We start from the raw sequence: 12,945 nt of genomic DNA, 5'->3' as shown, positions 1-12,945 counted from the left end.
TTGACCCGTCGTATTTGCTCCAGAAACGATGCTTATCTAATCAATGTCGAAATCGGCAATTGCAGATTTTTCATACGTTTCCTAATCCGAACTCGATTTATTTCTTAACTTGAACGGAACAACAACAACAAGTAAAGCCAGCTGCGTTAGCGCAGCTGAAACGAAATTTAGAGCTACTTTTCGGGTGTTCCAAATTGCTTCAAATGAATTATCGTAAACTGTATCTGAAATTAGATTGTGTTATTGACAAAACAGCGAAGCTCGTATGCTCGTCAACGACGATCTGCCATGATTTTTAAATTCCACGTTATGAATGAGGACGGGGCATGATCTTATTGAAGATTTCTCGTGACGACTGAATAAAATTTTGGTTTTGTTCAATGACCCCTCATATCCGCTTAGTTCTCAGGTTTACGTGTAATTTGGCAACAACACAATGTTATGTTTCCGCTGTTTTCGCCCATGTTTCGGGTTTGCGTCAAGGTAGGTGCAATATCTCTATTAATAGCCGGGCGTTTGCACATTTTTGTTTCGTCACAGTGATAACCTTAATGCGTCTCAACCTGCCTTAACGTGCTTGACCTAGGGCTCGAGGAATGTGTGCAGCTGCATGTGCTCTTTGAGGAATTCTGAACATACTTCACGTAACGCGCCCATGTCCAAATTCAACAGTTACTTGAGTGTACTGCGTGACGGTGGAAAGAGAACACCCCGTGAAAATACTGTTATTTAAAACATTTTTGGCATTCACATTCCCATGTGGGGACAGAACTAACGGTTAAATTTTCAGCCATGTTCATCAACATAATTATGAAATATCAGGAATTTTTGTTTTTTTTAACTATTAAAATCGCAATAAAACATCAACAATGCGACTGCGAAATATCATTTATTAACATATAGTGTGCCTAGAAAATGCTTCTAGATTAATTGAATGCGCCTAGATGCACAATGCAGCGAAATTTTCATCAGTTGAGAGAGTTTGAGAGAGGTCGAACAGTGAGTCTTCGAAAGGGACTGCTCGGCCATCTAGAGAAATCACCACTAGATTGAACGGTAGCGCAAACACTACAGCGAGATGTTGACCCAAGAAAAGCAAACAGGCAGAAGGAGAGGTACTGAACGGTCCCGAAGAAGTACAGAACGCCAAGATCGCCGCCTTCGAACTACGGCCCTAAGAGATGGGTTCGTCTCGTCGAAGACGCTGGCGGAACGGTGGTTCGCTGAGTACGGAACACCCATCGGAGTTCGAACCATTTATCTTCGGATAATAAGTTCCGAACTGATTTCCTACCGTCTCTATCTTCTGTTACGCCTCACTTTAAATCATCATCAACCGCATTGGTGCAAAGACCGGGTACCTTTGAATCTGGAATGGGACAATATCGTGTTTAGTGACGAATCCAGATTCCGTTCGGGTATGCATGATGGTCGGGCAAGAGTAAGAAGAAGACGGGGTGAAAGACGTGATTTTCAGTTTACAACTCGGAGGAATGTCGATTAGACTGCTGGAATAATGCATTAGGCTGCTGTACCATATAGCACCAGGTCACCTTTACTTTACTTCAAAGGCAGGATGACAACACAATGACACGTCCAAAAAGTCCCGGAACCTCACCTCATGCCTTATCTGCAAACTCTTGTTAATCCAGTTTACCAGCAAGACAAGGCACGTCCACATGTGGCTAGAGTGGCTATGGACTTATTTCAACAAAATGCAATCAATTTGCTACCGCGGCCTCCACGCGTTCCAGACCTCTGACCTATTGAACATGCATGGAATATTGTAGGTACAAGGTTGCATAATTTATCCCATCCCCCACAAACCGCAGAGGCGCTACGTCGTGCTGTCCAGTTAGCCTGGAATGAGATCCCCTAAAAGAACATCAATCACCTCATTAGATCCATGCCTGGACTCGTGCAGGAATGTATAAGACACCGAGGACTGAAAAATTATAAATTTTTTAACAATTAAATTTGCTCACTTTTTTGAAGAACTTTTCGCTTTAGCGTAAGCACGCATGCCAAGAATTGTTTAAATAAAACCATTTTTACGGGGTGTTCTCTTTTCTATGTCACGCAGTAAATTTGCGCCGTGCGGCAATTAGGGTGGCCTGCCAGATCGCACGGCCTCATCCCTATGGACTTTTCTTACGAGTTTATCTAAAATGTAGGGTGTCTGCAACTAGGCCCGACAACATGGGAGAGTTAAAAAATGAAATTACGCAAGAAGCTCAACGGATGCCTCCTCAATTAGTGAGAAATTTCTTGAGGAGTTTGAATTGCGGCCTGTCCACGGTCAGGACGTCGACACAGTTCGAGCATTGAATTACATTGCAACATCGAATACATCAGATTATAGTGGTTTATGTTGTTATTTTTTAAGCGTCCATGGCTTTATCGTTAATTTGCATTATTCGTTTTTTCATAATTTTTTTCTGCAAACCTGACGAATTTTGACATGGCTACGTCACATGAAATACGCCCGGAATTTCTCAAAGAGCTAAAAAACGTCGTAGTTTACATGGGGTTAGGTAAGAGAAACGTGGAAGAGCACGTTTACCTACTACGCGGGTAATCCTGTATAGGTATCTGCTGCGATAAAAATGCACAACTCAGAGCAACACTTGACCGGTCTCGGCAGTTCCATGGAAAATATTTCGGCGAATTTTTAACGGACTTAATCGGAGCTTTTGGTCCTCTATAAATAACAGTTTTAATTATTTAAGGGGAAAAGCGGGGATACAATGAAAAGCTTATTCTAAAAAAATTGCAGTAGATTTAGATGCATAATAGAGATCCCCGTTAAACCTCTTAAAACTGTTCGTAGGGAAATATCGGCCTAGTACAGTAAAGTCGTTTAGGTAATAAACTTTGTTAGGAATTTAGCTTCAAAGCGGTGATTTTTTTATTTTTTTTATTTCACGAAATTAACAAAAAATCCACGACTAACGATAAATCAAATAAAAAAATAGGTATGCACAGACAGGAAGCCCATGCCGCGGCATTCATTATATAACGAAACTAAACAATAATTACCATATTTTCCTAATTTCGTTAATTCATTATTGGAATTAAATTAGCATAATGATGGACCGCGGATTTAACGTCGTATATCTGATAGGTTCCTAACAATACCTGTCCAAAAAGTAGTTAAATTTATATGTAAGTCAAGGCGTTTCGGAGTTATTTCCTTAACCATGAGAAATAGGTATTTTTCATTAGCTATCTCGAAATAGACCGGAACGGCACGGTTTTTAATTATGATAATTATGAAAGCTATCGTATAGGTGTTTAATGAATGATTAAAAAATATGGCAGCGGCGTGGAGAAGAGATTATTTAAATGAGAAAAATGTTTAATTAAGCTAAACGGTTGCATCCATCTTAACCTGAGCCGTCACAAGTTCCGATGGAAATTTCATATCTGCGATAGAGATAAAGGCCCTTTTGCACGTTGACCTAAATTTAGCGTCTAATAATCTACAAAAACAACAAAATGGACGTTTTCTGCATTTATTTCCTCTCCCGAACCTAAACGTGCCGGCCGTTCTGGGGGTGCTCTAAATTTCTTCAGCCACGCGGTTTTTTTCGAAATCGAAAAATGGAAATTGATAGAGAAACGGAATGAGGCCGGATTAGGGAAAAACGAAGCATGGTCAAGGTGCACAAGGGAAACTGTTCTACAGGGTGTTCCAGCTTTGACCCGAACAACTTTAACGGCGTATCGGACATCGAAAAATAATTTCAGTCTGCTATATAAACCAACCGACAAGGCGTCCTTTGACAGACACAGGGGGTTCGAATTTAATTCCAAAAATGAAAAATATCAGATTTACCCGAAACAGGTTAGAGATTCTTAACGAGATTTTAGAGGGGTCGCCGATCGCAGGTGACGCACTACGTTTTACTGGAAACGAATATTTTTTCGCTTTTCCAGGGGCGTGTCTTGTACTTTTTTAGGATAAGCGGTGCGTTGCTGGTTTTTCTGAAAATAGAAATTTTTCTCGAATTCCTGCTCCGATCCTGGAGAAATAATGTCTCTCGGGACTTTTCCGTCCGATCCGCCGTTTGCAAGTAAAAAAATGACGCGACCTTGGGGTACCCCAACTACCATCGTTGCATTTGACCATCGTCAAATTCATATAGATATGAGAGACCCTTTTTTGCTACTACTTTTTGCCAGATGATAAATCCATCCGAGATTATGTTTTTTTTTTCTTCTTTCTTGTTGTACTTGGGCGCTCGTGTTCCTCAGCGATGGAATTTCTGTGGATTTGATTAAGTTAACGGTGGTGTGGTTTTCTCAGGCTTCGCATAATCCAGCCTAAAAGTCTGGGGAAATCCTCATAAGAACTTGTCAGGTCGAAATGAACTAAATTAAATTTTTGATGGAATGATGTTCTCCTTTCAGCAGTCGTGATAAGACAGAATAGTTCGCAGTGCAGATAATTCTGCCTTAAAATGTTTTAACCTTTAATCATTTTACGAGTGACGTGTTTTCCGGTTTCTGAGTTCTGAAATAGTTGGAGAGATGCTCGTGTAGTTTCTCCCCCCGTATTTAGTAGTTTCTATGGTATTTTTCGAGGACTATGGTATTTTCTTTATGTGCAAAAATTAAGAGGGATTACCTGAACTTATTTTTAGCCGTACGCCGTCGCTCGTATGTGGAGCGACTTTTCAAATTCGATTTTGTTCCGCAGCAACATAAATTCGCTTCAATCTATTAAATTTAATTAACCGATTAAATTTAAAATAAATATATTAACGTCAAATGTTATTGTTTAGTCGCTTTTAGACCGTCCCAGGACAATTGAATCTTCTATTCAGCATCTAGTGACATATCCCTCATTTCCAAGTACTTCCCGACATCCGTTGTCCGCAGATTTTAACAATATTTTTCAATATACCCATCGGATGTTGTGTACCGAGTATATTTCGAACTTCTCCGAAAAAATCCGCCATATTTGTCGTTCTTCTCTCATCAATTCTTCTGTCGATTTCGCCCCCAGCGGTCTCTACGGGGTTCAGATCGAGGCTTTGAGTCGGCCGAAACGTGGCGTCAACGTTAAATACGGTCGACCACTCTTTGATTAATTTGGAGGTACGCTCCAGGTCATGGTCGTGTCCATCGACAATCCATATATTCTTCTCTCCACTGCTGCACGTGATTTTCCATAATGAACACGTCAATCGATAACACCATGAATTTTTGTTAATGCACCCACGCCCCACGCCCCGAATTACCCCCGAAACTAAAATGCCGCCACCTCCGTGTCTGTGTCGATTAAGTATATTTCATATTAAACTGTTCATGAATTGGTTTTCTGGTGCAACAAATTCCGCCTGATCTGACCAGTTTAAATCGACTTTCGTCCGAGGAAAGGACGGTCTTCCGTTGTTCGTATGACCAGTTTACGCGCTCTTTCGCAAAACGCGATTTGGCCTTTCTATTTTTCTTTGAGATGAAAGGGTTTTTGCCCATTTTTCCCCTATATAAATCAGCGCTTCTTAATCTACGTTTTATGTTACTCGCTGATACCGAAACACATAACTCTTGTTGTATGCGACCTGCACTCTCAAACAGATCCCGGATGGATAACCCTTTAATTCTTCCAGCCATTACTTTGCCACTTCTAAGGCTTCGGCCACATTTCGGAAGGTCATCTAAGGTTTCTCTATTTTCGTAGTTAGAGATCGCCTTTGATATCATCGATTTATTTAAATTGAAATCTTTTGCACTTCCACGCTGCTGCTCGCTACTTCACGTCCTTTCTTTCCGAGATTGTTTCCTTTTTTGCGATGTGACGAAAGGGCACATCTTGGCGTCTCGAAATATTTTCGGTTCACACTGTGAGCAGCGAAGCTGGCATCACAGAACGCGGCATAACTAAACAAGCCAGGCGCTCTACGTACGAACCCCACGAGGAACGAAGCGGTTTGAAGAAGGCCCATGAACAAAATACACTTCTACCTCTACGATATTTGGATAAATAAGTTGTATGTTTATGAAAACAATTTTTTTCGGCAACATTGTTCGTTCCAAATGTTTAATTAGTTGCTCCAGGTCTGAGCGATAGGGCGGGCACACCGTCAAATTTCGGAACAGCTAATTTCAGCCGAAGCAACTTTGTTTCATCCAGAAATAATGTCAAAATGGAGCAAAATTTCTAGTTAATACACAAGTTAAATTACCATCATTAATATACCTCATAGATGAAATATGTCTTTAGGCTTGGTTTTAATCAATATTCAGATTAGCTTGTCTCGTTTGTTGTAATCACCTTTGCGTAACACGTTTCAGGGTGTCCTCATGAATTTCCTATCCGAGACGCTCAATAAAAATTATTTATGAAAATGTGAAGTTCTTGGCCAAAGGAGAAGATGGGGCTTCGATTTGGGGCGCGGCTTCCTTTGAACGGTCCCTTGAATTGCAAGAAAATACTTCGAATTAATAATCGAGCGGAACTTTTCGTTTTTACTGCTTCTACCTTGGAACTTTCCAATTCAGTTTAATTTCGTTTACTCGATCTTCAGTAAACATTACCGGTCTGTTTAAACAAACTTCGTAATCACGTTGCAAACGCGTAGGTGGCTCACCTTATACTACCAATATTACGATCTATTCTGTTCATTTCCGACTCGTATTATGCACAGTGAATATTAAAAAACAAACAAGAACCGTAATGAATTTCTTCTTGCTTTGTATACCCATCGGAAAAAAAAAAAAAAAAAAAAAAAACAATTCCGCGAAATGTGCCCGATGTTGTACATGTGTGGTAGAAAGTTTAAATTGGTTAGTTAACAAAGCAATTACGTCACTTGTGTTATCCGTAAGCTATAATTAGCATTTACGACAGGAGAAACTACCTCGAACGAATGAAGACCAATTCTTGTGACTCGTGGCGTTTGATTTGATCGTTGCTAGATCCAGAGAGTTCCTTAACGCCATCGAACCGACATAAATAACAAAAATCGATGTCAAGGGTTCACCACTGAAGGTTAAAGTCGAAGGAATGATTGATTATTTCTTCCTCCCTTAAAATTTCTCCTTCTCCCTTCGCAACACAAACCCCATTACGCAGCTATAGAATTGCACCTACATACATAATACGTGCTTCCATTGAAATACTTTTTCGTACACTAAGCACTGTATTATATAACGTAAATGAAACGAATCTCATTTTCTGCTGAGTGTTGTCTGAGATAGTCATATGAGGCCGTCGTATGTCTCAATTGTGTTGCGCATCTCGTCTCTATCCGCTTCTAAATTACTCGATTGAGGTAATGTCCAGACGCGTGTTTTGAGTTGAACCAGGTTTTGCCATTTTGACCTGGCTGCAGAAGATAATGGAACAGGAAAATGGGAAACTATTCCAATATGTGTGATGGAAGCACCACACGTTGTTTGTCTAGCGTAGCGAACTTTTAAATTGCAATTTCATATTTTTATTGTTGAAATTGCTGTTTGCGTTGTTGTTGTGATAGGTAGTTTTGTTTGTGAAGGGAGGTATTTCATGAATTTTTCATACAGAAACCGGCAGAAAGTGCGCGCCAAGTGGGGTTTTCATTCATTCGAATCCGTCAGAAAAAGTTTGCGCATCCGTGCAAACTCAAAACGCAGTTTACAGAATTCTCACATTTCACCGCATCTCACGAGCAAAGCACCTCTATTTTTGTTTTTAAAGGAGGCGCGTGTTGTGAAAGGTCGCAACAGCGAAGTTTCAAGTTACGAAAACGCTTTTCTGGAATTTTCTATGATTCACCCTGTATAGGTGTTACTTGCACCGTTCAATCCTCCCCAAAAACGAAAACGAACCTGCTTCATTTTCTATACGGGGCAAACCGTAAAAGGCGCGTTATATAACGCGCTTTTTGCCCCCCCCCCAACGAAATTGGCATATTAAATAAAATTGCTTTATCTCCTGGACGGGGTTAATCGTACAAAATTCCAAAACGGAGTTTTACGAAATGGAAACTTGAAACTTTGTAGGCAGGTTCGATGAGGGTTAAAAAATTCAAATAATTTCTGTGCGGGGCGATTCGTAAAAGATCCGAAAAGGCGTTTTATGCAATGAGAAGTTGAAACTCCAATGTTGGGACCACCTTTCGGTTCGACCCGATTTTTCACGATACACGTCTCCTCTGAAATTCGAAATGAAGGTACCCGCGCGCCGTCCTCGTAGTTTCCGAATCGCCCCCGTATGGAACGAGATAAACAAATTTCGCAAGCTGCGTTATGGGTTTGCAGGAATGCACAAACATTTATCAACAATAAAATTTTTCGATAAATTTAAATTTAAAAAAAATCCCATGTGGTGCGTCCGTTCTGCCCGTCGCTCTATTGGTGCGCAAAAATTTCGACGTAATAAAATCGATTTTTTTTTTTTCTTTTTTTGAGGTTCCCGATAATGAAAATCGCATATTTCGGTGCGATGCGAACCCGACGCCTTGACGACGATTTCATTAAGATCGACCTCACTAATGTTACATATCGATTCGATGTAAAACTATAATTAAATTACCGAACGTCTGTTAAGTGAGAGTTACCAGGATCTTGACGCTGCAATTCTCAGCTCTTTCAGTTAATTCTCGGCTTTAGGTAACTTTGGGTATTAAAGCAGTTTCACCCCCATTGTCTGCGCCCATTGTCGGTTTTTCCTACGATATTGTCCTTTGTTTTACTTTTCCCACGAATTGCTTTATTGTCTGTTATCTCCTTCATTTGAAGCATAAAATTATTTTCGACTATAAATAGCTCCTCTTCAAAGGATTTGTGTTCGGCCATTATTCTCGAACTCTCGAAAAATCTCCGATTTGTGATCCTGCCTAATCGATATCCAGTGGTTTCGCCTCGATAAATCCGTTTCGATGATTATTTCAATTTCTGTGCTCGTAAAGGGCCAGCATTACGTTTTTCTTTTAAGAACTCCACGAACGACTCTACCATACTCTTATTAGAGGGTGACGTAACGCTTCGAGTTTAAATGCTTTTCCTCGCGCTTTTTCCAGATATTTGCAATAGGACACGCGCACCCGCTGTTGCACAGGGGGTCACTTAGACAGTGTTTTTTTGGCCAAATCGATATTCGCGCCTTCTAAGGCGACCTTACACGAGACCTCACGGAGGCCTCATAGTCCTCAAAAATCTCATTCGAGTCGCTGCATCGCGCAGTAAAAACAAGATCTAGGAACTGGCGCGGCGTCAAGAGAAGATTCTATGACGTGAAAATGCTGGTGGTCCCATTTAAAAAAAACGACGCCTTGTGTCGCTCCACTTCGTGCGAGACACCCTGTAGGGTTGTCGCCGATCTTAAAATTTACCTTCAGTTGCCTCATATATGTCCTCATAATTGTTTTTTTTTTAATTAAATCACAAATAAGCTCACAGCAGTCCGAGGGGCTGTTAAATGCACACCCTATACATTCCCTTTTAGGTTTCGTATTACACCATGTTTTATTGTTTTATGGTGTACATAAATTCCATTAAACTTTCAACATTTTAGTAATGCACTTAAAAGCACTTTAGCTTCGTTTTAACAATAATTATTATCCTAAATTCCCAAATAGGGCCGATTGCTTTAAAAAACATAGCTGTGCGTTAAAGCTGGTTTTTTTAACACTGCCCCGCTAGCTCCACTACGAATTGCCCCCATTTGCGCAATTGTTTTTTTGGACTGCTTATAAATTTCGAGTTTTTATTCGAGAATGAAAAGTTGGTAATATCTACAAGGGACGATTAGTTTCGTTTCGAACTTTCTGAACCTGGACAAATGTATCTTTGTCTGTTTGTCGCAACTTTCTAGACATTGCAATTCGTGAGGCAACTTCAGTGATAGATAGGAATTCTCAAGTATATACTCGCAGCTTATCCCCGAGGGGCATGATAAGTTCGCGAATTCCGTAACATCGAAGCTTTCCATACTTATTTCGTCTGTCCATGTTTCGCGTCTGAGCACGCCCCTGTTCATTTATTTTAATTAGCGTCAAATTTCGCAATTCATAATGGACTTTACGACTAGGTGGCATGCGTCTCAGATTTATGCCTATGTGAAAGAAATTATGGGGTTATTAGCATAGAAACATCCGTATGATAGCTTCTCTGGTTGGAGGTAGTAAATTCATGAAGATCGCCCAATTAGCGCCATTTTTGAAATTTTATATACCGATTCAAATAGGAATCTGACACGTTCCCGTTTCTTGATATTTAATTACCGGAGTTCCATCGATTTGGAGCAGATTATGAGATTTTTATGCAAAAATTTATGGATGATGAGGCTCTATCGATTGGGTGCAGGAAATTCCTGAAAATCCGTCTAATTAACGTGGGTTCTGAAGTTCTATCAACTGCCATAAATAAAAGCCTGATATGTCCCTGTTACACACATAACGTACTTCTACCAAATTGAGGGAGGCTACAACGTGAATTTTGGTAGACGCTCGTAGACGTGCGACTCCTCAGTGAATCCCGCAGTAGATGCGGATTTTAGAAATAATTCTGGAAACCGCCCCTAATATGAATTTCACTCATCCCCTTTTGCCAACGATTGCTTGGCTGGCACATTTCAACAAACTGAAAGGGGATTCCAACTTGAGTTTAGTCGGAAATGTATCGACGAAAACTCCTTTGATGGATGCCAACAAATTCCTGAAAAGCGTTTAGTTAACAAAATTTCTGAATTTCCATTAAGCTGTCCACAATATGATGCGAATACCTGCGTGTTTGCTTTCTGTTAGTTAACGGGCTTCAGCAGATGCAAGGGACACGAGGTGAATTTAGATATGCGTTTATCGGCGACTTCTTAGACGGGCGGCAGTAAATTGCTCAAAATGATCGAATGCGCGCAGTTTTTGAAATTCGGCAAACTGCCTCAGTCATGAGCCTGGCACGTCGCTGTTGTCCAATGATTAGTTGACACGTTCCTGCAGATTTGAAGAAGTATATGAGATCTCTCTAGATAGAAGACAATTTCTTCGTTTCGGGCCGACTAATTTCTGAAAACCATCTATTTAAGACCGCGTTTCAAACGCTGATAAATTGCCCCATCTTTAAGACTGAGCGTTCCTGAGGTAAAATTATCGCTCTGGTGGATTTTGTTGAGAGGAGATTAGTGTGACATAAATTTATGAGTGATACATTGACGAGCCCTCCTTCGTTTCGTAACAGTAAATGCCTGAAATTCATCTAATTAAATCAGACAGTAGATTTAGGCCGGAAGTTCGAAATATCAAATTAATGGAGATTACGAAACGGATTTGGGAGATAATTCAGCGACGAACGCTGCTCAGACTAGTCGGGTTCCAACGATCGATCAGGAGATCTCCACCGATAAAAAGTGAAAATACTGGGTGTGTGGAAAAAAACGGGCGAAGCCATAACGCGGCTATTGTTGAACGGGTTTTGACGAAGTAGAAACGAAGTAAAATGATATTTTTCAGACTACTGAGTAACGTCAGATGCGAATTTGTTTGAACTCAGCTTCTTCTGCTTCAGGCGGCAACCTCGGGGTTTCGAATAGGACTCAACTTTTTTACGTTTGAAAATATGAGAATGTTCTATGTGCGATTTATTCTTTCCCAACTCACGAGAAGTACATTTCTTCATGGAGCGCGCGGCTTCGCTTAACATGTTTCCTTCTAGGTCTGTCGCATTTTCCGAGAGTGAACAAGCATTCAGGAATTCGAGACTAGTCCCCTTTGTCCGCACCATAATGCAGGAAGTCTTTGTGCTATTCGCTAATTGGATCTGAGTTTCTCAATATCTAAAACTGTTTTCCCAAATAAGGGCATTCAAAGGACAACGCGCTGACCTTTCTTACAAATTTTAATCTCGTCAATGTTTCAAAATAAATTTTTGTGATAATACGAGAGGGTCTAGTGGCATTTGTTTTGTATAAATAATTAAATTGCGCTCAACATTGTCAGCTGATGTTATTGCAAATTCGATCATCAAGAATTCAATTGAAAGGCAATTGCGAGACAAAGTGATGTATTCGCTATTTACTGGCGACTAAATATCGCTCATAGATGGCCCATACGCACTCCGTTGGGGATCGAAACGGAGATGACTCTCTGTGATAAAACTAATTTAATTGCAGATCGGAACTACCAAATTATCGTACATAGGACGAGGGTATGTGAAGATGGGGAAGGTTCCCAATTTATGTTTCGCGAATACCGTGGACTGGAAGAGAATTGGAGCGGACAGCTTCGTCCAGTATCAAGAGTACAGAGATGACTGTCCTGCCTGTCCGGCCCATTGTGGCGGTACAAAATTGTAATTTTGACGATGTAATTAATTACAGCTTGCTTTTGTTATTAGGATATTGTTGGAATGAGAACACGTGCCAAGTTTTCACAGATCACTGCCACGAGGAATGTCTGGGTTGTTCGAAGAACAACTCGAACGCTCATTGCGACGTTTGCAAGAACTTCGACAACGGCGGAGTTTGCGTTCCCGAATGCCCCCCAGATAAGTGAGTCTATATTTCCTGGAACGTCTAAATATACGCACTGTTATAATAAAATTTGATTGATAACTAACGCTTTAATTAAACCTCCTCTATAGGCGTTTAATTGCGAACAGTGTACGCGGTCATGGCGAATAAATGTGTCAAGCTCATAAAGCGACACCCCCTAATTTATTAGACAGTTTATTGATGTTGGACAAGTGATTTTTCACACTTCCGTCGTCACTTCTGTAAGCAGCAAAATGCATTAATGCAAATAAACTAATTGAAAGCCATGTAAATATGCTTAAATGCGAGTTAACTAAACCGCTGGAAAACACGATTCTGTAATTTAATTGTGCAACGACCGAGAATTGAGATGCATACAACGCTCGGAAAAAAGCACTAAAAATGGATCATAAACCAAAAATAAAGTGTCGGCGTACAGTGTAGGAAACAAAACAGCTAATCAAAATTACTATTCGCGCCCTCATAAA

At 40.4% G+C, this 12,945-nt stretch overlaps 1 protein-coding gene across 4 annotated transcripts in view; it reads left to right on the top strand.

The window, feature by feature from the left end:
* The window catches only part of LOC136340861 (insulin receptor-like), a 54,965-nt gene that overhangs the window by 31,316 nt on the left and 10,704 nt on the right, over positions 1-12,945 (top strand). For all 4 annotated transcript variants that reach the window (XM_066285264.1, XM_066285263.1, XM_066285265.1 and 1 more), the window contains exons 2-3: positions 12,098-12,266; positions 12,322-12,475. In XM_066285264.1, coding sequence (XP_066141361.1) covers positions 12,098-12,266; positions 12,322-12,475 — 323 coding nt within the window. The remainder of the gene's footprint in view (positions 1-12,097; positions 12,267-12,321; positions 12,476-12,945) is intronic.

Source organism: Euwallacea fornicatus, chromosome 8 (assembly GCF_040115645.1).
Source record: "Euwallacea fornicatus isolate EFF26 chromosome 8, ASM4011564v1, whole genome shotgun sequence".
NCBI lineage: Eukaryota > Metazoa > Arthropoda > Insecta > Coleoptera > Curculionidae > Euwallacea > Euwallacea fornicatus.
Note: the sequence above shows the minus strand (reverse complement) of the source record. Positions and strands in the feature narration are given on the sequence as shown.